Below are 25,925 nucleotides of genomic sequence, written 5' to 3' on the forward strand. Positions count from 1 at the left end.
TGGGCGGCCCTCTCTTGGCAGGTTTGTTGTGGCGCCATATTCTTTCAATTTTTTAAGAATGGATTTAATGGTGCTCTGTGGGATGTTCAAAGTGTTGGATATTTTTTTATAACCCAACCCTGATCTGTACTTCTCCACAACTTTGTCCCTGACCTGTTTGGAGAGGTCCTTGGTCTTCATGGTGCCGCTTGCTTGGTGGTGCCCCTTGCTTAGTGGTGTTGCAGACTCTGGGGCCTTTCAGAACAGGTGTATATATACTGAGATCATCTGACAGATCATGTGACACTTAGATTGCATACAGGTGGACTTTATTTAACTAATTATGTGACTTCTGAAGGTAATTGGTTGCACCAGATCTTATTTAGGGGCTTCATAGCAAAGGGGGTGAATACATATGCACGCACCACTTTTTATTTATTTTTCAGAATCATGATGCCATCTATTTTGTGAAGTGCACCAGTCCCTCCTGTAGCAACGCACCCCCACAGCATGATGCTGCCACCCCCGTGCTTCACGGTTGGGTTGGTGTTCTTCGGCTGCAAGCCCCACCTTTTTCCTCCAAATATAACGATGGTCATTATGGCCAAACAGTTATATTTTTGTTTCATTAGACCAGAGGACATTTCTCCAAAAAGTACAATCTTTGTCCCCATGTGCAGTTGCAAACCGTAGTCTGTCTTTCTTATGGCGGTTTTGGAGCAGTGGCCTTTTCCTTGCTGAGCAGCCTTTCATGTTATGTCGATACAGCACTCGTTTTACTGTGGATAAAGATACTTTTGTATCCGTTTCCACCAGCACCTTCACAAGGTCCTTTGCTGTTGTTCTGGGATTGATTTAAACTTTTCGCACTAAAGTACGTTCATCTCTAGGAGACAGAACGCATCTCCTTCCTGAGCGGTATGACGGCTGCGTGGTCCCATGATGTTTATACTTGCATACTATTGTTTGTACAGATGAACGTGGTACCTTCAGGCGTTTGGAAATTGCTCCCAAAAATGAACCAGACTTGTGGAGGTCTACCATTTTTTTCTGAGGTCTTGGCTGATTTCTTTAGATTTTTCCCATGATGTCAAGCAAAGAGGCACTGAGTTTGAAGGTAGGCCTTGAAATACATCCACAGGTACACCTCCAATTGACTCAAATGATGTCAATTAGCCTATCAGAAGTCATGACATCATTTTCTGGAATATTCCAAGCTGTTTAAAGTCACAGTCAATTTAGTGTATGTAAACTTCTGACTCACTGGAATTCTGATACAGTGAATGATAAGTGAAATAATCCGTCTGTAAACAATTGTTGGAAAAATTACTTGTGTCATGCACAAAGTAGATGTCCTAACCGACTTGCCAAAACTATAGTTTGTTAACAAGACATTTGTGGAGTGGTTGAAAAACGAGTTTTAATGACTCCAACCTAAGTGTATGTAAACTTCCGACTTCAACTGTAATACTGTAGTACATCATTTTACAGTATGCCTGTTACAACTGTTCAATCAGATTATAATGGCATTCAGTTTTAGGTGGAGATAAACCGTTTTGAGATTAAATATTTTCCAAGTAGGAAATCAATCATAAAACAGAAGACTGCGGTGCAACAGGTCTGCCACAGGTCTGCGTATTTCTGAACTCTACCCTGTGATTGGTTAGTGCTTATCACGATTGCAGTTTCCATGAAATCTTGAAAATATTATCTGTTTATGACCACAGACTGCAGAATAACCCCACAGAATATATAATCTTGACTAAATCATCAATTTGTGACAGTTTGCCTTTACAAAACGTGATAGTGTTATTGGCATTAATGTGGGTGCTGTCTAGGCCACTCAGGGCGTTGTTCAGCAGAAAAAATGATAAAACGCATAAGAAATACAGTATCTTGTTGCATTTTGTAAATGCAGATCTATAGTGCATTCGGAAAGTATTCTGACCCCTTGGTTTTTTCCACATTTTGTTACGTTACAAACTTATTCTAAAATTGATTAAATAGTTTTTTCCCCTAATCAATCTACACACAATACCCCATAATGACACAGCAAAAACAATGTTTTAGAAATGTTAGCAAAAATTAAATATTAAATAAATATCATAGTACATAAGTATTCAGACCCTTTACTCAGTACTTTGTTGAAGCACCTTTGGCAGCGATTACAGCCTCAAGTCTTCTTGGGTATGACGCTACAAGCTTGGCACACCTGTATCTGCGGAGTTTCTCCCTTTCTTCTCTGCAGATCCTCTCAAGCTCTGTCAGATTGGATGGGGAGTGTCGCTGCACAGCTATTTTCAGGTCTCTCCAGAGATGTTCGATCGGGTTCAAGTCCGCCACTCAAGGACATTCAGAGACTTGTCCCGAAGCCACTCCTGCGTTGTCTTGGTTGTGTGCTTAGGGTTGTTGTCCTGTTGGAAGGTGAACCTTCGCCCCAGTCTGAGGTCCTGGAGCAGGTTTTCATCAAGGATCTCTCTGTACTTTGCTCAGTTAATCTTTCCCTCGATCCTGATTAGTCTCCCAGTCCCTGCCCTGAAGAACATCCCCACAGCATGATACTGCCACCACCATTCTTCACCGTAGGGATGGTGCCAGGTTTCCTCCAGACGTGACGCTTGGCATTCAGGCCAAGGAGTCTTGGTGGTTCCAAACTTCTTCAATTTAAGAATGTTAGAGTTCACTGTGTTCTTGGGCACCTTAAATGCTGCAGAAGTGTTTTGGTACCCTTCCACAGATCTGTGCCTCGACACAATCCTGTCTTGGAGCTCTACGGACAATTCCTTCGACCTCATGGCTTGGTTTTTGCTCTGACATGCACTGTCAACTGTGGGACCTTATATAGACAGCTGTGTGTGCCTTTCCAAATCATGTCCAATCAATTGAATTTACCACAGGTGGACTCCAATGAAGTTGTAGAAACATCTCAAGGATGACCAATGGAAACAGGATGCACCTGAGCTCAATTTCGAGTTTCATAACAAAGGGTCTGAATCTTTCTGTAAATAAGGTATCTGTTTTTTTAAATTGTTTTATACATTTGCAAAAATGTCTAAAAACCTGTTTTCGCTTTGTCATTATGGGGTATTGTGTGTAGATTGATGAGGAAAACAATTAATTGAATACATTTTAGAATAAGGCTGTAACGTAACAAAATGTGGAAAAGGTCAAGGGGTCTGAATACTTTCCGAATGCACTGTATAATGCTTCTTAATGTAATTTCTGCTCGGCATCAGACTCATTTTATGCTTCAGTTGCACTGCTCCACTCGGTTTAGAATGAATGAATGGGCATTCTATCGCTCTGACTGATGTGTAGCTACTTTTTCTCTGGTACTTTTCTCGGTGTATCCCACTTTTCTCCGGTAAAATGCAAGATTCACTTCAAGCAAAACATTAGGAAATGTAGCTGGCACCATTCTTTCTCTCATAAACATTAGAAATATGTTGGCCATGCATCGTTTTTGCAAAAAATACCTTGCTTTTTCTTTGTAAGATCATTTACTTCTGTTGCACTTCTGTTGTCATCTGATGAAAATGAAGCAATTTTCTGTGAAGGAAAACTAGTTGCACGCCCCTGATCACTCTATTTAAGCAAAAAAAACACTTGACATTCAATATAAAACACAGGTGAAATGGTTTAAAATGCAGAGTTTTTGATGGTCTGCGTTTTGAAAATATGACACCTGCGATGTAGCCAACAGATATGGGAAGCTGGTTTAATGACTGTGATATTAGATTATGTAAACACAGAGACAGTAGTATTATTATCTCCTATCGGCCTTTCTTCAGCAAACACATTTGTGGGTTTTAGCCCCAAAAACACACTGACCAACTTTATGCACACATTCATAGAAAATAAAGACACAACGCTGTTTCAAGCATTGCCCTCCATATAGCCTACTTGCATATGCTACACAGAATGACCGTTTATATTAGTAATGAGAATGCAATCATGCCACAAGCAATTGATTCTCCATAATTTATTCTCTTAGTGTTTTTATTTTTTATTTTTCAGTTTTCTTCCTGACAGGTAAGCAAATAGATAGGCTACTGTGTATTTATTTTATTATTTATCTGGGGTAGTCAACATCTGTAACACTTGCCACTGTTTTGGAGTTACTGTAACAACCACCAAAACCATGGATCCTGTCAGATCTTTTGCAACAATGTATCAATAGTTGGCCACAAGGGCTTTGTTTTGAATGCATTTACATCAATGATTTATATATGCATCATTGATGTACATACACTGTGCTCGAGTCATGTGACTGACTGGACTGTGGCGTGTTCTTCTGCCTGCTCACTGTACATTTACATTTTAGTCATTTAGCAGACGCTCTTATCCAGAGCGACTTACAGTTAGTGAGTACATACATCATTTTTTTTATACTGGCCCCCCATGGGAATCGAACCCACAACCCTGGCATTGAAAACGCCATGCTCTACCAATTGAGCTACATCCCTGCCGGTCATTCCCTCCCCTACCCTGGACGACGCTGAGCCAATTGTGCGCCGTCCATGGGTCTCCCGGTCGCGGCCGGCTACGACAGAGCCTGGATTCGAACCAGGATCTCTAGTGGCACATAGGCAGAGATACTTTTGAGGAGATGGTAAAGTCCATTGGAATCGTATTACCGCCTATTGTGTACGTTGCCCATGCTACGGCAATGCGCGATGCATTCTGGCCGACTCTGGGACAAGGAGAGCTCTCCTTCAAGGTTTGAATGGGAGTCAATTGGTCGCTAGCTCAAAAAACCAAACGCATGAATTTCGTCAACATGAAGTACAACATTACAAGTCTTTTCCAAGACGTGAGATAAGTTATTTGCTATCTGTAATATTATATAGCTTTAGAATCGTGACATTAGGAAATTGAGGAAAATAGGCACGTTTCTCGACTCATACGGTCACTCTGAGAAGGGATTGCGTGACGATTAGTTTAGCAATCGCGTGACGCAGCATGACAACGTGAACGCGATTGGTCGACATTCTGCTGGTGTGCATTCTTTACCCAGTGATTTCTATCTCCTCCTTTCTCTAATATCTCTGCTGTAGGTATATTGACAGGGGAGTGCGGGGACAAAACCACTGTTGGCAGTGCAGAAAAGACGAGAGAAGGCTGCTGGAGCCGTCCAGGAGATTTTATTGTTTTGCATTTGAACTAACAAGGCTTTTCGGTAAATATATATCTTTCCAACTTCAGCTACAGTGATAGCTAAGTTTGGAAAGGAGAAAGGGTAGCTTTGGCGTGCGTTTATCGAAAATTCTATGCACAGAGGATCGCCCGCATCGATAGCCTGTACAAAGGGAAATAAATATTGACTTAATTATTTTGAGGAAAATATTACAAATGGATAACGCGGGACCTAAGAAACGTTGCTGTGGTAGGTCAATGTTATGTTTTCAGTGCTTTTACAAGGACTCATTCGAATGGAATATTTGATCAAGTGTTGATAACTGCCGATCTATTGTAGGATTGACCACAGGTGTTCCGATATCAATAACGAATCGTAAACATCCTTTCTCTTGCAGAATCAGTCCAATCGTTCTTTACATCACCAAAGTTCCTTATTTACCTGGGACATGCCCTCTCGACATGGGTAAGTGAATCAAAAGTAGCCAATACAAAATATCACAACCATTGTAAACCACTACAGTAAAAGAAGGTGTAGGTAGGCTATCACCCTAATTGCTCATCATAGGTGGAGGGTCATTTGACAAAATTTTATAGCTTATTTATGTTTTAGAATAGGGACACAGGTATGGGATATATAGGCTATTTCCCATCCCTTGCTTGAAAAAAAACATCGATCAAGTCCAATCGCACATCAGTGGACACATGGATGGTTCCATATAATGTGCAATGGTCTTTACAATATTTGTTCTGTCATGATATTTCTAAATCAGGTGATTGCATTTATTTAGATCATGTTTATTTTGTGTACAGTCCTTGAAAGTAGACCATTATTAATTTATACAGGATACGGGATTGCTTTATATAGGCTCGATAGTAGACTAGGATCATGGTTCTGCAAGCATCATCCATCTACTGTAGCCTAGTGTGCAGTACATTTTAACAGCTGGTTGCAACCTGTTCTCAGAGCATTTCTTATTATTCTGTACGTAAAACCAAGACACTCCATTTAATATAATATGTTACGTTTCGTATGGTATGTATTAATTACGACTGGGAAACATTTATAATGTTACAAATTTGCCAAACATACTATGTGGTACGCATTTGGAAAACATATATGTTACGAATTCTAGCTAGGTGGTTAACGTTAGCTAGGCTAGGGGTTAAGGTTAGAGTTAAGTTTAGGAGTTAGGTTAGGGGAAGGGTTAGCTAAAAGGGTTAGGGTTAGCTAACATGCTAAGTAGTTGGAAAGTAACTAAAAAGTAGTAAGTAGTTGAAAAGTTGCTAAAATGCAAAAGTTGTCCGTTATGAGATTCTAACTTACAACCTTTGGGTTGCTAGACGTTCACGTTATACGCCCACCCATCAACCCTACTTTTATTTTTGCCTTAAGTAACCATCTGACTTATGTAACCATACCAAACGTAACATATCGTACACATTTTATTGTGCCAGATTTACATTTACTATGTTACGTCTAGTCTATGAGACCAGGCTGCTGATTGAAACAACAATGTAACATGCATGTATTTGTAGGGAGATCGTATGTGGAATTTCGCTGTAGCTGTATTTCTGGTGGGGCTGTATGGCAACAGCCTCCTGCTCACGGCCGTGTACGGACTGGTGGTGGCAGGGTCAGTCCTGCTGCTTGGAGCCATTATCGGTGACTGGGTGGATAAAAACCCCAGACTCAAAGGTATGCAGCCATAAGTAGGCCTACTCTACAGTTAGTGTTTCTGAACAGAACTGAATACATGAATAAGCAATATACATAGTCTCAAAACATTAGTAAATTGTACATTTTCTTTGGGATTAGAATTTTTTGGGAATGTGTTAATTGAATGGAAATTGGCATAAATCTCTATTCGAGACCATTAAAATAACTCTGCGTCTTGGGGGGAATCTCCAATTAAGTGATTTACTCAGACAGAAATCAATTGTTTATGACCAACCCCACGTCTCTAATGCTTGTCCTCTAATTTGATAGTGGCCCAGACTTCACTGGTTGTCCAGAACTGTGCCGTCATACTGTGTGGGATCCTCTTGATGGTGATTTTCCAGTTCAAAGAACAGCTTGCAGAGTTATATAATGGATGGGTTCTGGTAAGATTCCATTGCCTCGACTTTCTCATACTATCATTTTAAACTTATAATTGAATGGTTATTTGCAGCAGAAGCATTTACATCATTGTCTAATATGATGTAAAATCCATAATTTAAAACAACCTTTACATATCAATTCAGCCTCTGGACAGTAGCCTAGGCTACACATTGAAGAATGTCTGAAAGTGTTCTTCACTTTGGCTTTGAAATTAGCTACACCAGTATTTTACACTGAGATCTCAAGTTCACTCAATTACCTCACATTTGAAACAGCAGGCCTTGGACAGTGTCTTGCCTGAGTAGCAATCAAGAGAAACTTGTTTGATTCTTAAGATTACACAAGGGTTTGCCAGGAAACATGTTTGGCTTCTTGAAGGGGCTTGTTCTTTTGGTTGAATGTGTAGATCGGGTCCAAATTAGCAGAATTAATTTACATTGCACAGCAAGACTTTGTCCCATGGAAGAAACCCTGTGCCTTGTTTTTTGTTAATAAAAGAAGACTGTTGCAATAGCGAGTGTTACAATCTGCTGGCTGCTACACTATCAGGATCATGAACAAAGTGTCTCTCACGTGGTGTATTGTGGGACAAATCATGTTTTTGTGAAGGGGCCATGGTTTTTGAGAGAGGGGGTAGGGGGTTGCTGTAAGTTGTCTGGTATTTGTGTGCTTCTGGAGATGGGGGCGAAACAGGAGATTGAGTGTCTTGTTCATGACTGTGTAGTCAGCAGGTTCTTCTAGGGCTGTCATGTGAGGTCTAGAAATGCTGCCTTACCAGTTGAGTCAATCCATCTGTATTCCTCTGGCCAGAACAGCTGCAACCATAAATACACAACAAAAAACAAACAAAACAGCAGGCATGTTTGTTTCACTCTCACACTGGCTGATGGCTGTCAAGCATTGTAGTGTTAGCGGTTTCTAGATGAAATAATATGCTAAGCTGAACAATACAGTAGTTTTTCCTTGTTGTTGTTGAGTGTAAGTGCTAGATATAGACACGAAGAAGTCCACAGGGGCCGACAAACTGGAGCTGGGTCTGCTTAACTGCGCAGCTCCCCTCATCGCTGGCTCAATAACCCACATTTCAAATTGTAATATTGATATCGGGAAATATTCCAAAAGTATGGAAGGCTGCTTATGTGCTGCTGCTCCATAAGGGTGGGAACACTAGTGTTCTTGAAAATTATTGTCCCATTTCTAGGCTTTCTTGTCTAGCTAAGATTCTTGAATCTTTGGTAAATGTACAACTTTGTTCCTTTTTATCTGAGAATTGTATTCTGAATGTACATAAATTGGGGTTTAGACCAGGGCACAGTACTATTACTGCAACCACATTAGTTGTACATTATATTGTCAATGTTTTAGATGCCAAAATTAATTGTGCTGCCTTGTTTGTGGACTTGTCAAAGGCTTTTAACATAGTTGATCATTTTATTTTATTGAACAAGGCCTGGGCACGGAAGCCTGTATGTGGTTTCAGAACTCTCTCAGTAATAGAACTCAGGCTATTGTGACAGAGGGGTTCAAATCTGAATTCCTTGAAGTGCATAAAGGGGTACCCCAGGGTTCGATTTTGGGGACACTGTAGAAGTCCCCTGTAGCTCTGTTGGTAGAGCATGGCGCTTGCAATGCCAGGGTTGTGGGTTCGTTTCCCACGGGGGGCCAGTATGAAAATGTATGCACTCACTAACTGTAAGTCGCTCTGGATAAGAGCGTCTGCTAAATGACTAAAATGTAAATGTATATAAATGACATTGGAAATACTGTGAAAAATTGTAATATACATTTTTATGCCGATGATACAGTATTGTACTCTATTGCACCATCTGTAAACCAAGCCTTTTCACATTTGCAGTCTGATTTCCAAGCGCTACAGAAGTCACTCTTGGATCTTAAGTTAGTACTTAATGCAAACAAAACAAAATACATGCTATTTTCTAGGTCCCATAACTTAGAGTTAAGTGGCCTTGAAAGTACTAGCCTGAAAGTACAAACCCACACTATCTACCGAGAGAGTTTATCTATATTTTTCGTAGCAGTCTATTTACCACCACAAACCGATGCTGGCACTAAGACCTGAGCTGTATAAGGCCATAAGCAAACAAAATGCTCATCCAGAAGCGGCGCTCCTAGTGGCCAGGGACTTTAATGCAGGCAAACTTAAATCAGTTTTACCTAATGTCTTCACGTGCAACCAGAGGAAAAAAAAATAAACTCTAGACCAACTTTACTCCACACACAGAGATGCATACAAAGCTCTCCCTCGCCCTCCCATTTGGGAAATCTGACCATAATTCTATCCTCCTGATTCCTGCTTACAAGCAAAACTAAAGCAGGAAGGACCAGTGACTCGCTCAATACGGAAGTGGTCAGATGACGCAGATGCTACGCTACAGGACTGTTTTGCTAGCACAGACTGGAATATGTTCCGGGATTCATCCAATGGCATTGAGGAGTATACCACCTCAGTCACCGGCTTCATCAGTAAGTGCATCGACGGCGTCGTCCCCACAGTGACCATACGTACATATCCCAACCAGAAGCCATGGATTACAGGCAATATCCGCACCGAGCTAAAGGCTAGGTGCTTTCAAGGAGCGGGACACTAATCCGGACGCTTATAAGAAATCCCGCTATGCCCTCAGACGAACCATCAAACAGGCAAAGCGTCAATACAGGACTAAGATTGAATCCTACTATACAGGCTCTGATGCTCGTCGGATGTTGCAGGGCTTGCAAACTAGTACGGACTACAAAGGGACGCGGGCCTACCAGATGAGCTAAATGCCTTTTATGCTCGCTTCGAGGCAAGCAACACTGAAGCATGCATGAGAGCACCAGCTGTTCCTGACGACTGTGTGATCAAGCTCTCTGTAGCCGATGTGAGCAAGACCTTTAAACAGGTCAACATTCACAAGGACGCGGGGCCAGACGGATTACCAGGACGTGTACTCCGAGCATGCGTGGACCAACTGGCAAGTGTCTTAACTGACATTTCAAACTCTCCCTGCCCGAGTCTGTAATACCTACAGTGGCTTGCGAAAGTATTCACCACCCTTGGCATTTTTCCTATTTTGTTGCCTTACAACCTGGAATTAAAATGGATTTTGGGGGGGTTTGTATCATTTGATTTACACAACATGCCTACCACTTTGAAGATGCAAAATATGTTTTATTGTGAAACAAACAAGAAATAAGAAAATAAAAACTGAACTTGAGCGTGCATAACTATTCACCCCCCCAAAGTCAATACTTTGTAGAGCCACCTTTTGCAGCAATTACAGCTGCAAGTCTCTTGGGGTATGTCTCTATAAGCTTGGCACATCTAGCCACTGGGATTTTTGCCCATTATTCAAGGCAAAACTGCTCTAGCTCCTTCAAGATGGATGGGTTCCGCTGGTGTACAGCAATCTTTAAGTCATACCACAGATTCTCAATTGGATTGAGGTCTGGGCATTGACTAGGCCATTCCAAGACATTTAAATGTTTCCCCTTAAACCACTCAAGTGTTGCTTTGGCAGTATGCTTAGGGTCATTGTCCTGCTGGAAGGTGAATCTCCGTCCCAGTCTCAAATCTCTGGAAGAAAGAAACAGGTTTCCCTCAAGAATTTCCCTGTATTTAGCGCCATCCTTCAATTCTGACCAGTTTCCCAGTCCCTGCCGATGGAAAAACATCCCTACAACATGATGCTGCCACCACCATGCTTCACTGTGGGGATGGTGTTCTCGGGGTGATGAGAGGTGTTGGGTTTGCGCCAGACATAGCGTTTTCCTTGATGGCCAAAAAGCTCAATTTGTCTCATCTGACCAGAGTACCTTCTTCCATATGTTTGGGGAGTCTCCCACATGGCTTTTGGCGAACACCAAACGTGTTTGCTTATTTTTTTCTTTAAGCAATGGCTTTTTTCTGGCCACTCTTCCGTAAAGCCCAGCTCTGTGGAGTGTACGGCTTAAAGTGGTCCTATGGACAGATACTCCAATCTCCGCTGTGGAGCTTTGCAGCTCCTTCAGGGTTATCTTTGGTTTCTTTGTTGCCTCTTTGATTAATGCCCTCCTTGCCTGGTCCGTGAGTTTTGGTGGGCGGCCCTCTCTTGGCAGGTTGGTTGTGGTGCCATATTCTTTCCATTTTTTAAATAATGGATTTAAATGGTGCTCCGTGGGATGTTCAAAGTTTCGGATATTTTTTTATAACCCAACCCTGTGCTGTACTTCTCCACAACTTTGTCCCTGACCTGTTTGGAGCGCGCCTTGGTCTTCATGGTGCCGCTTGCTTGGTGGTGCCCCTTGCTTAGTGGAGTTGTAGACTCTGAGACCTTTCAGATCAGGTGTGTATATATACTGAGATCATCTGACAGATCATGTGACACTTAGATTGCACACAGGTGGACTTTATTTAACTAATTATGTGACTTCTGAAGGTAATTGGTTGCACCAGATCTTATTTAGGGGCTTCATAGCAAAGGGGGTGAATACATATGCACGCACCACTTTTGAGTAATTTATTTTTTAGAATTTTTTGAAACAAGTTATTTTTTTCATTTCACTTCACCAATTTGGACTATTTTGTGTATGTCCATTACATGAAATCCAAATAAAAATCAATTTAAATTACAGGTTGTAATGCACCAAAATAGGAAAAACGCCAAGGGGGTTGAATAATTTTGCAAGGCACTGTACATGTTTCAAGCAGACCACCATAGTCCCTGTGCCCAAGATGGCCCCGGAGGGGATGGCTGCCGTTTTTATGGTCTCTTAACCAACCGTGCTATTTTGTGTGTTTTTTCGCATTGTTTGTAACTTATTTTTTTATATAATGTTGCTGCTACCGTCTCTTATGACCGAAAATAGCTTCTGGACATCAGAACAGCGATTACTCACCTTGAACTGGACGAATAATCTTTCTTTAATAAGTCGGACGAGAGGGATTTGCTCCAGACACCCGACAGGGCCCTCATCCCGTCATTCGCAGTAGAAAGAAAAGGATATATCGCGGAAGGAGATCGGGGTGCTTGGTAAGGAGCCGGCGACGAGTGGCTAATCTGCCTTTGCCATCGATACTATTGGCCAATTTACAATCGCTTGATAATAAAGTGGATGAAATACAGGCACGAATATCCTACCAACGGGACATTCAAAACTGTAATATCTTATGTTTCACCGAGTTGTGGCTGAACGACGACATGAATAACATACAGCTGGCGAGTTATACACTGTATCGGCAGGATAGAATAGCAGCCTCTGGTAAGACAAGGGGTGGCGGTCTATGTATATTTGTAAACAACAGCTGGTGCACGATATCTAAGGAAGTCTCAAGGTTTTATTAGCCTGAGGTAGAGTATCTCATGATAAGCTGTAGACCACACTATCATCTATATTCTTCGTAGCTGTCTATTTACCACCACAAACCGATGCTGGCACTAAGACCACACTCAATGAACTGTATACGGCCATAAGGAAAACGCTCATCGAGGCGGCGCTCCTAGTGGCCGGGGACTTTAATGCAGGAAAACTTAAATCAGTTTTACCTCATTTCTACCAGCATGTTAAATGTGCAACCAGAGGGGGAAAAAACTCTAGACCACCTTTACTCCACACACAGAGACGCGTACACAAAGCTCTCCCTCGCCCTCCATTTGGCAAATCTGACCATAATTATATCCTCCTGATTCCTGCTTACAAGCAAAAACTAAAGCAGGAAGCACCAGTGACTCGGTCAATAAAAAAGTGGTCAGATGAAGCAGATGCTAAGCTACAGGACTGTTTTGCTAGCACAGACTGGAATATGTTCCAGGATTCTTCCGATGGCATTAAGGAGTACACCACATCAGTCACTGGCTTCATCAATAAGTGCATCGATGACGTTGTCCCCACAGTGACTGTACGTACATACCCCAACAGGAAGCCATGGATTACAGGCAACATCCACACTGAGCTAAAGGGTAGAGCTGCCGCTTTCAAGAAATCCTGCTATGCCCTCCGGCGAACCATCAAACAGGCAAAGCGTCAATACAGGACTAAGATCGAATCGTACTACACCGGCTCCGATGCTCGTTGGATGTGGCAGGGCTTGCAAACTATTACAGACTACAAAGGGAAGCACAGCCGCGAGCTGCCCAGTGACACAAGCCTACCAGACAAGCTAAATTACTTCTATGCTCGCTTCGAGGCAAGTAACACTGAAACATGCATGAGAGCATCAGCTGTTCCGGACGACTGTGTGATCACGCTCTCCGTAGCCGATGTGAGTAAGACATTAAACAGGTCAACATTCACAAGGCCGCAGGGCCATACGGATTACCAGGACGTGTACTCCGAGCATGCGCTGACCAACTGGCAAGTGTCTTCACTGACATTTTCAACCTCTCCCTATCGGAGTCTGTAATACGAACATGTTTCAAGCAGACCACCATAGTCCCTGTGCCCAAGAACACTAAGGTAACCTGCCTAAATGACTACCGACCCTTAGCACTCACAACTATAGCCATGAAGTGCTTTGAAAGGCTGGTCATGGCTCACATCAACACCATTATCCCAGAAACCCTAGACCCACTCCAATTTGCATACCGCCCCAACAGATCCACAGAAGATGCAATCTCTATTGCGCTCCACACTGCCCTTTCACACCTGGAAAAAAGGAACACCTATGTGAGAATGTTATTCATTGACTACAGCTCAGCGTTCAACACCATAGTGCCTTCAAAGGTCATCACTAAGCTAAGGACCCTGGGACTAAACACCTCCCTCTGCAACTGGATCCTGGACTTCCTGACGGGCCGCCCCCCAGGTGGTAAGGGTAGGTAACAACACATCCGCCACGCTGATCCTCAACACGGAGGCCCCTCAGGGGTGCGTGCTCAGTCCCCTCCTGTACTCCCTTTTCACTCATGACTGCATGGCCAGGCACGACTCCAACACCATCATTAAGTTTGCCGATGACACAAGTGGTAGGCCTGATCACCGACAACGACGACACAGCCTATAGGGAGGAGGTCAGAGACCTGGCCGTGTGGTGCCAGGACAACAACCTCTCCCTCAACGTGATCAAGACAAAGGAGATTGTGTACTACAGGAAAAATATGAGGGCCGTGCACGCCCCCATTCTCATCGACAGGGCTGTAGTGGAGCAGGTTGAGAGCTTCAAGTTCCTTGGTGTCCACATCACCAACAAACTAACATGGTCCAAGCACACCAAGACAGTCGTGAAGAGGGCACGACAAAACCTATTCCCACTAAGGAGACTGAAAATATTTGGCATGGGTCCTCAGATCCTCAAAAAGGTTCTACAGCTGCACCATCGAGAGCATCCTGACTGGTTGCATCACTGCCTGGTATGGTAACTGCTCGGCCTCTGACCGCAAGGCACTACAGAGGGTAGTGCGTACGGCCCAGTACATCACTGGGGCCAAGCTTCCTACCATCCAGGACCTCTATACCAGGCGGTGTCAGAGGAAGGCCCTAGAAATTGTCAAAGACTCCAGCCACCCTAGACTGTTCTCTCTGCTACCGCACGGCAAGCGGTACCGGAGCGCCAAGTCTAGGTCCAAGAGGCTTCTAAACAGCTTCTACCCCCAAGCCATAAGACTCCTGAACATCTAATCAAATGGCTACCTAGACTATTTACATTGACCCCCCGCTACTCGCTGTTTATTATCTATGTATAGTCACTTTACCCCTACCTACATGTACAAATTACCTCAACTAACCTGTACCCCCGCACATTGACTCGGTACCGGTACCCCCTGTATATAGCCTCAATATTGTTATTTTGTGTTACCTTTTTAATTAATGTTTTATTTAGTTTATTAAGTAAATATTTTCTTAACTCTATTTCTTGAATTGCATTGTTGGTTAAGGGCTTGCAAGTAAGCATTTCACGGTAAGGTCTACACCTGTTGTTTTCGGCGCATGTGACCAATAAAATTTGATTTGAACGGAACACAAATTGAACGAGTTCAGTCTTATAAATATCTTGGTATCTGGCTAGACGATAAGTTGGTGTTTTAAATCACATGTTACTGAGCTGGTAAATAAATTGAAGATCAAATTTGGATAATTTTACAGAAATAGAGCATGTGTAGTCTTTTGATAATAGAAAGGAAGTTGTCCAGGCCATTTATGTCTGTTTTAGATTACAGGGATATAATCTACATGCACACAGCAGCTTCCACACTTAAATCTCTAGATGCTGTTTTCCATTGTAACCTTAGATTCATTACAGGTGATAATTTTAGAACTCACCATTATGTATTGTATCAAAAGGTGGGTTGGGCCTCTGTATGTAAGAAGAGAGCAGCATTCCCTTTTTGTTTATTTGCAAAGCGCTCGTGTAGAAACTTCCAATGTATCTGACAACACTAATCAATGTCAAAACAATCAAATGCAGTACAAGAGCACAAGATTGCATAGTGCTAGAGGTTCCAAAGGTGGCTTCTTATTTACGGAGAGATACTTATAGTTTTTATGCTGCACAGATGTGGAATATGTTGCAGGGGAGGCTTGAATGCCCTTTAGGATGTTCTAAGTGAAGATAGTTTGTTTTTTATGATCATGTTTTGTCATTTAATATTTTGTATTCAAGTGTGTGTTTTGTATTGCGCAGGGCTCATTTGAAAGAGACTTTGTCTCAATGTGACACCCTGTTAAAACAAAGGTTAACAAAAAAAAAAAAAAAAAGTAAGATCACATGTTGAGGCCAAAAATATCACACTGGAAACTTTGTCCATGTCCCCTGTAGCTTAGTTGGTAGAGCATGGCGCTTTGCAACGCCAGGGTTGTGGGTTCGTTTCCCATGGGGGGCCAGTATGAAAAATGTATACACGCACAAACTGTGTCTGCTAAATGACTAAAATGTCAAATGTAAATGTTTAGATTTTTCAAAAGTACATTTATAAAGTAAACTTGTATGTTTCAATTTTTACCTAAGCGAACAATAATGTATTGTTTTCTTGGTTTTCAGACATGCTGCTATATCTTGGTCATCTCCATAGCCAATATTGCTAACTTGGCCAGTACTGCCATGTCCATTACCATCCAGCGAGACTGGGTGGTGGTTGTGGCTGGACAGGACAGCAGCAAGCTGGCAGGTCAGTCTCCATGGGAAACCAGCCCAAATCAATAGGGCTCATGTGACCGGGCCTTTATCTCCTTGCAGTGGCGTGACTTTGAACCCAATCAAAGCTAAATCACTAATTGTTATTTTATAACTGCCCCGGTTTCACCTTGGTTCACCAATGCTATCAAACAGATTTTAACACAGTAGAAATGCAACACTTCCGAACAGCTAATCTCAAAGGAATTGTTTCACAAGCCATAAAGACCCACGGTTCACAAATGACCAGAGCTATGTGCTACAGTTTGCTTATCTGCACCAGTGAAGTAAAGTAACCTGAAGTGCATTGCAGCACTGTATAACCTTCATGAAATCTATAAAAATCCCTGTCATATGAATTTGTTTCCTGTGGACAATGGACAATAAAATAATTCTGTGCTTCGTCAATAGACATGAATGCCACAGTGCGGATCATCGACCAGCTAACAAACATCCTGGCACCTATGTTGGTGGGCCAGATCATGACTTTCTGCTCCAACTTAATTGGCTGCGGCTTCATCGTCGGCTGGAACTTGTGTTCTATGTGCCTGGAGTACTGTCTGCTGTGGAAAGTCTACCAGAAAATTCCAGCACTGGCCATGAAGGCTGGCAAGAAAGAAGACTACCAGGAACTGAAACGACTGAACTCCCCGAAAGGTATGTTCTAGCCCTCCAGTTCTCTGAAATATCAATGAACATCGCTGATAGATATCATGTCTTAACATCAGTGTTCTTGTAATTGCTTTGTCAACCAAATATAAATATGTTGTTGAGGTGGCCCTCCCTTAAAGAAAGACTAAATGCTGAGATCTGGGCCTGTATCCACAAAGCGTCACAGTGTAGGAGTGCTGAGCTAGGATCAGTTTTGCCTTATAGATCATAATGAATTATAGTCTTGATTGAAGCTCAATATTAAACTCAAATCTCCCTACCATCATATCTAAGCCAATGTGACACCAATGTCTACAAAACACAACCCCCGCCTCTTGTCATGAGCTGTCCGGTCGTTACCGAGAACCACAAACCGGGTCGTTAGCATTAGGGAAAAAATACTATTTCTTGCCCCGACCAAGCTCAATATCTATCTAGGCGTCGGATAAGAACGAGACTACAGCGTCCATAAAGTGGTCATTAGACTTGCCACCTTTCGGACAGAATATGTTTGTAGGGGCAACAGTTTTGATTACATTTATAATTTATCGCTTTCACGTGCACATTTCTGTCCATTTTAAGAACCAACGATGTGCTACCATTTTGTAGCATTTCTGACAACGCTAACATTTTTTTAGCCGAAGCTCAGAGTTCTAACACCTGGTCTGTTGCTCGGCAACAACACAGCTGCTTGCACCAGGCTGCCAATCATAAGTGTATGTGAACAAACCTAGGCTACTGTAGATGGCTAGCTATATGGTGGTATTCAAGTTGAGGTTAATCAATAAATGCAAAACAGATATTTTGATTAGCTAGCTAGCTAACGTTAGCTAACATTAGGTTGTTGCTTGTCCAAAGTCCAGCAGCTAGCCTCTGTAGCTAGCTAACACCAGTCAGCTGAACGCTAGCTAGACAACAACCAGGTAAAGAAAGGTTGCTAGCCAATTAATATTTTTTTTAGTAGCTAGCTAACATCGCTATCTAGCCAGCTAGCAAACATAACGTTATACTAGTCAGATGAGAGCTAACGTTGGCTAGGTAGCTAACCATGAAGCGAGGAAAGCTAGTGGGCTTGGGCGGTATATCATATATCTGGGTATTTGGAAATAGCCACGGGATAGTTGTTCAATACCGTCAACTATTTATTTGAAGTTTAATACATTTGAATATTTATAGCTACTTTAAGTAAATACCTGCAGTCAAGTTGTGCAATACGTTAAGAGATAAAAAAGATTGCGTTCTTCATTTCTCCCAGTGGCGACCCGTCATTCAGAGCCCCACCTGTTTAGCTAAAAAAAATTACGTCTATTTTTGGCTTTCTTGAGTAAGGCAGCTCCAAAATGCAGGTGTTTCAGCCTAGCTCAATGCTTTCTGTGGTGATGGGGCAGCCAGCGGAAAATACAGAGCGTAGGGGTTGGTAATGTTCTCTAGTTGCAGCATGATTGGCTCAGTGTTCTGTCACTCATGGGGACACTATGTCACCGCAAAATCTACGGGTAGAGCTCGAAAATTCAAGCCCCTTTGGTGCTTCCATAGTTACATTAGAAGTGCCCATCCAAGAAGGCTCAAGGTCATTGGCCACAGATAAAACAACGTCAAATCACGTTATAGCTACAGTAGCTTTGATTGGACTGATCATGTCAACATCATACTTTCAACATCTTATCTAGCAAGCTAGCAGTCATCATCATGAATCAAGTCGACAATCTACTGGCAAATCCTTTTCAATCCTTGTCATATGAAGAGAAATTATGAAGAGAAATTATAGAAAAACGTATCGGTGCTCATCGGCCATTAGACATATACATTACACAACAAGTTGGAAATCGCAAATTCAACAATGAGTGGTTTGGAAGGAATCAGTGGCTAACTGCAAGCATTGCAAAGCAATCACTAGCCTGCTATTCAGTGGAGTGGGTGTGTGGTCCAAATCTGGGTTTAAGGGTCTCTTTTCCAAGCTTAAAAGGATAAACATTCAACATTAGCCATGTTGTCAATCCAGTATGACTTTTGCTGCACTCAAAACAACTGCAATCTCAGAAATGGGAAATCTCAGACTTCAGTGAGTTCAAGACAACTGGGAACTAGGATAAAAACGAGCTCCGCCTGGGAAAATATGTTTTGAACGGTCATCCAACTCAGAATTGCAAGTCGGGAACTCGGGCCTCTTTCTAGAGCTCCGACCTGAAGATCACTGATGTCTTCATTATTCGACCCGCGCCACCTTCCTGTTCAAGTGAGCACAGCACAACAAGGTGAATCCAAAAATGTCTTGTATGCGTCTGCATAAATGATGTAATATGCCAGGGAGATATGCATACTGTAGCTAAGAAAGTAATACTAAGTGTATATTGTGTAGTAAGCTGTTAGTAGCCCATGTGCCTCACCCTAATAATTTGGTCAATTTTCCTCTCATAATTTAGCATACTGTTATAACTTGGTGGTGCACATTTAGCCTATAGCCTGTTTTAGAGATGTAATCAACGAATATTGTAAGAGCATCCATTGTCTACTTATATGCCCCCTTTATTTATCCTACAGTTCTGACTTGGTGTACAGGGAGAATACTGTAAGAACGGCCCATGTTCTGAATTCTGTCGCTGTACATTTCAAAAGTGCTGAACAAATAGTTATATTGACTACGTCCGTCCTAGCTCGCTCATTAATGTCTTAATCGAAATTACGGATTGCCTCATCAGCTCATCGTCCCCTGATGCCATAGTTTGTACATCTCAATTGTCAGTAGAAACCACATTTGTTAAAGCCAGTAAGCCATATCAGCTATGTTTTTTTTAAAGGCAGTAAATGAGGCTAAATTAACTGTCACTGCCAGACATGGCTCCGCTGATAGCCAGGTGTAGCAGTGGTAAGGTGTTGGGATTGCTGTTGGGACAGCTTTACGTAGCACGCGTCAGGTGATCTAGTTACAGTATGGAATTCACAGCTAAATGTTTGCCAGCTAGACATCTTATAACGTTAACTGTCTAAAATGTGCTAAATGCTCTGCAGTTGTGCATTTGGTTTGCAAATTAAATTTGCTATCTAGCTAAGTGGTTAGCTTCTTCCAAAATTAAGCTTCGCTTGGTAAGAGCACAGAATCCCCTCCTGGATCAAGAGCCTTGCCATCTAATATTTGTTTTGTGCGTGCAGCAAACTGTAGGATTTTTGAGTTACTTGTATAACTTTGAGCTGGGATGTCTGTCCTGCAAATACTTTAGGTCAGTCTATAAAATGTTAGCAATGCATTTAGTTAGCACCCTCTATGGGATTTTTTCATGTGGTTGTTAGCATTGCTAACCTTCGGATTACAAAGGCTCAGTGGGATTTGAAAATAGCAGCCCTTGTGTTCAGTGCAGGTATTACCGAATGTCCAGGTATGGCACAAGGTCGGTATGAAGGTATGACAATCTGGATAACACCCAAGCCTAAAAGCTAGCTATATTTTGCCAAGAAAGTTTTTCATAACTCAATGTTGATAATATATCCTAGAAACATTCTTCCACAAAACATAGCAAGTTAGTTAAATAGGTTCAACGCAGGTTCAAAGCCAATGCCAAACTTGGGGAAGCTAGCTACCTACCTAACAATGCATGCAATGGGCATTGCAAAACTAGCTAAGTAGGCTACTCCATAGGCCAAGCTATGGTAAGACGAGGTAGACAGATTTCAGACAGGACAAACACTGGAGTTAGCTATGCTACATTTCCTCGACTAAGAACAACCAAGACCACAACACAAACCATAGCCAAGAAAACAAGTTGCTTTGTTAAGAAACAGTAAGATAGCTATGTTGAACAGCATATACAGTGGGGGAAAAAGTATTTAGTCAGCCACCAATTGTGCAAGTTCTCCCACTTAAAAAGATGAGAGAGGCCTGTAATTTTCATCATAGGTACCCGTCAACTATGACAGACAAAATGAGGAAAAAAAATCCAGAAAATCCCATTGTAGGATTTTTTATGAATTTATTTGCAAATTATGGTGGAAAATAAGTATTTGGTCAATAACAAAAGTTTCTCAATACTTTGTTATATACCCTTTGTTGGCAATGACACAGGTCAAACGTTTTCTGTAAGTCTTCACAAGGTTTTCACACACTGTTGCTGTGGTCTAAGGCACTGCATCGCAGTGCTAACTGTGCCACTAGAGATCCTGGTTCGAATCCAGGCTCTGTCGCAGCCGGCCGCGACTGGGAGACTCATGGGCGGCGCACAATTGGCCCAGCGTTGTCCAGGGTAGGGGAGGGAATGGCCGGCAGGGATGTAGCTCAGTTGATAGAGCATGGCGTTTGCAACGCCAGGGTTGTGGGTTCGATTCCCACGGGGGGCCAGTATAAAAATATATATGTATTCACTAACTGTAAGTCGCTCTGGATAAGAGTGTCTGCTAAATGACTAAAATGTAAATGTAAATGTATTTTGGCCCATTCCTCCATGCAGATCTCCTCTAGAGCAATGATGTTTTGGGGCTGTCGCTGGGCAACACAGACTTTCAACTCCCTCCAAAGATTTTCTATGGGGTTGAGATCTGGAGACTGGCTAGGCCACTCCAGGACCTTGAAATGCTTCTTACGAAGCCACTCCTTCATTGCCCGGGCGGTGTGTTTGGGATCATTGTCATGCTGAAAGACCCAGCCACGTTTCATCTTCAATGCCCTTGCTGATGGAAGGAGGTTTTCACTCAAAATCTCACGATACATGGCCCCATTCATTCTTTCCTTTACACGGATCAGTCGTCCTGGTCCCTTTGCAGAAAAACAGCCCCAAAGCATGATGTTTCCACCCCCATGCTTCACAGTAGGTAGGTGTTCTTTGGATGCAACTCAGCATTCTTTGTCCTCCAAACACGACGAGTTGAGTTTTTACCAAAAAGTTATATTTTGGTTTCATCTGACCATATGACATTCTCCCAATCCTCTTCTGGATCATCCAAATGCACTCTAGCAAACTTCAGACGGGCCTGGACATGTACTGGCTTAAGCAGGGGGACACATCTGGCGCTGCAGGATTTGAGTCCCTGGCGGCGTAGTGTGTTACTGATGGTAGGCTTTGTTACTTTGGTCCCAGCTCTCTGCAGGTCATTCACTAGGTCCCCCCGTGTGGTTCTGGGATTTTTGCTCACCGTTCTTGTGATCATTTTGACCCCACGGGGGTGAGATCTTGCGTGGAGCCCCAGATCGAGGGAGATTATCAGTGGTCTTGTATGTCTTCCATTTCCTAATAATTGCTCCCACAGTTGATTTCTTCAAACCAAGCTGCTTACCTATTGCAGATTCAGTCTTCCCAGCCTGGTGCAGGTCTACAATTTTGTTTCTGGTGTCCTTTGACAGCTCTTTGGTCTTGGCCATAGTGGAGTTTGGAGTGTGACTGTTTGAGGTTGTGGACAGGTGTCTTTTATACTGATAACAAGTTCAAACAGGTGCCATTAATACAGGTAATGAGTGGAGGACAGAGGAGCCTCTTAAAGAAGAAGTTACAGGTCTGTGAGAGCCAGAAATCTTGCTTGTTTGTAGGTGACCAAATACTTATTTTCCACCATAATTTGCAAATAAATTCATAAAAAATCCTACAATGTGATTTTCTGGATTATTTTTTTCTCATTTTGTCTGTCATAGTTGACGTGTACCTATGATGAAAATTACAGGCCTCTCTCATCTTTTTAAGTGGGAGAACTTGCACAATTGGTGGCTGACAATACTTTTTTCCCCCCACTGTATATACTGAGATCATGTGACATTTAGATTGCACACAGGTGGACTTTATTTAAGTAATTATGTGACTTCTGAAGGTAATTGGTTGCACCAGATCTTATTTAGGGGCTTCATAGCAAAGGGGGTGAATACATATGCACGTACCACTTTTCCGTTATTTATTTTCTAGAATTCTTTGAAACAAGTTATTATTTTCACTTCACCAATTTGGACTATTTTGTGTATGTCCATTACATGAAATCCAAATAAAAATCAATTTAAATTACAGGTTGTGTAATGCAACAAAATAGGAAAAACGGCAAGGGGGATGAATACTTTTGCAAGGCACTGTATGTTGGTCTATTTTACTTCAAACAATGTGTATGCAGGTTGCTTAGGATTCAAACCTCAAAACAGCCTGTAATAATATATGGACAGATCCTAGATCAGCCCTCCTACTGAGACATTTTGGATACGGGCCCTGATCTGTGTACAGTCGTGTGGCCCCAAAACTCATGTCTATCTGCTCTTCCTTCTCTGGTCTGCAGAGCTGGAGAACGGCCATGGCCCAGTGGAAAGCTCCCAGCTCATGAATGAGACAGCTGTCGTCAAGGCCGACTCTCCCAAGAAGACTGGCTGCTGCTACCAGATGGCGGAGCCCCTGCGCACCATCCGTGACGGCTGGGTGGCCTACTACAACCAGTCCATCTTCTTCGCTGGCATGTCGCTGGCTTTCCTCTACATGACAGTGCTGGGCTTTGACTGCATTACCACAGGCTACGCCTACATGCAGGGCCTCAACGGCTCTGTGCTCAGCCTGCTGATGGGCGCCTCAGCTGTGTCGGGCATCTGTGGCACGGTGGCCTTTACCTGGGTTCGAAAGAACTGTGGCCTGATCCGCACAGGCTTCATCTCGGGTGTGGTGCAGCTCTCCTGCCTAATGCTGTGCGTGGCGTCAGTCTTCGCACCGGGTAGCCCCTTCGACCTCAGTGTCTCGCCCTTCCAGGACATCTACAGCCACCTGACTGGGGAGAGCAGCGCCCTCCCGGAGGCCGCCCATCCGGCTAGCGTGCCAACCATTGATGGTCAGGGTCTGCTGGTCAACGATTCGACCGTGCCGCCCACCGAGGAACTGCCGCCTTTGCAGTCCTACCTGTCAGTCAGCTTGCTGTTTTCTGGGGTCATTGCTGCTAGAATTGGTGAGTAACTTGAAAGTCCACATTGGGAAAAGCACTCAATGAGTGCTACTATGTCATGTGTTAACAGTTACGCTGGCACAGAAATTAATTGTTTGAGGAAGGTCTAAAACAATGTGTCACAGCGTTCCGTAGTGCATGAACTTTGTTGTATAAGGCAGGGGTTCCCAAACTTTATGGGGGCGGGGACCCCTTTCGTGATAGCAAATTCGTCAGGGACCCCCTCAAAATCAGAACACAACTTCGCCTTCAGAGTGCGATAAAAATAGCATACAAAGAGTTTTACTATGACAGCTGCAGTGCATGGCCGGACTAACCAAGTCTCGGGCCCTGGGAGAGAACATTTTGCTGCTCATTTCCTGCAACTCCACACATTATGCCATGGGGCAGAAAGAACGTTTTGCAGTTTTAAAGCTTAAATTACAGTGCATACATGTTCAAAACAACATTTTGAACATGTATGCACTGTAATTTAAATATTAGGGAATACAAGAAGTACCGAGTTGAAAATGGAGTACTGTGGATCCCTGTGAGTCTCCCTGGCCATCCATCTAAGGGTATATTGTAGATTAATAATACTACATTGTATTGCACCCTCTAAACTTCTTCCACAGACCCCACATTTGGTTAATCTGTTGTTGCTAGAAATATGTATTAAGAAAAATTAAGAAATTGAGACCTCCCCACTGGTATAAGGCAGCAGCCACCACTTGGAGGGAAGTCGGCTCCAGATCCGGTGTTAATGTCTCCACAGAGAAATATTGGCAACCTTTGATGCCAATATCATCTGATAAATTAGTCATCGTTCTGATTCTTTTCCTATATCATATTTATGCAGCCGTAAAAATGCCATTCTGAATTACTGCTGTGCTGTCTTCCCCTCTGCAGGTCTATGGTCCTTTGACTTAACCGTGACCCAGCTCATCCAAGAGAATGTGATCGAGTCGGAGAGGGGAGTGATCAACGGCGTCCAGAACTCCATGAACTACCTCCTAGACCTTCTGCATTTCATCATGGTGATTCTGGCGCCCAACCCAGAGGCCTTCGGACTGCTCGTCATCCTCTCCGTCTCCTTCGTGGCCATGGGCCACATAATGTACTTCAGGTTTGCCTTCAAGAGCCTCGGGCGGCGCCTCTTCCTCTGCTGCTCGCCAGAGCAGCAGACTCAGGCCTTCCCGGACTCTCCCTCCTCGCTTCCCACCACGGTCTAATCCATTAAAGAGACTATTTCCCTGCTTACAGCTCCGCCTGCAGTGCACACAAATGCCCCCTCCTCCTCCAGCCCCCTAGCCATCAACCTAAACATGCTTGTAGCTCCCGCAGGGCTAATGTATTTACTTTTGCGACTTACCCTAGCATGTGCTGTCCTTTGCCATTGTAGATAGCATTTGCCGTTTGCCGATGGAGGAGCGCAGTGCGGCCGTAGACATAGAGGAGCCCCTCTCAGACAAACAACCCAGAACGTTTGAGGGCTTAAGTGTCACAAATTAACCATTACTTCTCCCTACTTCCCTCCTTCCAATATTGAAATGTAGCTCTTGTCATGCAAGACATGCATGCATTCAGCTTAAAAGCTAAATTAGGGTGGAAAATTGCAGGTATTGCTGCTTGCAGTTACTACGGTTACAGCAGCGTACTGCTCAAGTATGTGCTGTGGCTCTAGTGCTGTTTGCATCTCATTACAGCTCCGCATCAGCCGTGGGATTCCTATTTCCACTTTGAAGCCATTTGTTTCTCAGTAGTTTATTGGTGCTATAAACATTCATGTTAGCATTTCAGAAGCGTCAATTACTTCAGCTTTAGATTATCGGTTTCACCAGTGAGAAACAGGTTCTTGCTTATTTCTCTTTAATACATGGTTATGCTAATTATTTATTCAAGGTGTGCAGATACTTATGTTTATCTATATACAGTGTACAAAACATTAGGAACACCTGTTCCATGACAGACTGACCAGGTGAAAGTTATGATCCTTATTGGTGTCACCTCTTAAATCCACTTCGAGGACAAGTTAAAGAAGGATTTTAAGCCTTGAGATAATTGAGACATGGATTGTGTGTGTGCCATGCAGAGGGTGAATAG

At 42.9% G+C, this 25,925-nt stretch overlaps 1 protein-coding gene across 1 annotated transcript; it reads left to right on the forward strand.

The window, feature by feature from the left end:
• Positions 1 to 5,048: 5,048 nt before the first annotated feature.
• On the forward strand, positions 5,049 to 25,925 carry slc40a1 (solute carrier family 40 member 1). Its single transcript, XM_041864215.2, has 8 exons — positions 5,049 to 5,365; positions 5,514 to 5,581; positions 6,655 to 6,814; positions 7,106 to 7,221; positions 16,176 to 16,302; positions 16,719 to 16,964; positions 23,196 to 23,846; positions 24,732 to 25,925. The coding sequence occupies exons 1-8, from the start codon at positions 5,332 to 5,334 to the stop codon at positions 25,052 to 25,054; spliced, it is 1,725 nt and encodes a 574-aa protein (XP_041720149.1). The 5' UTR covers positions 5,049 to 5,331; the 3' UTR covers positions 25,055 to 25,925.

Source organism: Coregonus clupeaformis, chromosome 4 (assembly GCF_020615455.1).
Source record: "Coregonus clupeaformis isolate EN_2021a chromosome 4, ASM2061545v1, whole genome shotgun sequence".
Classification (NCBI taxonomy): Eukaryota; Metazoa; Chordata; class Actinopteri; order Salmoniformes; family Salmonidae; genus Coregonus; species Coregonus clupeaformis.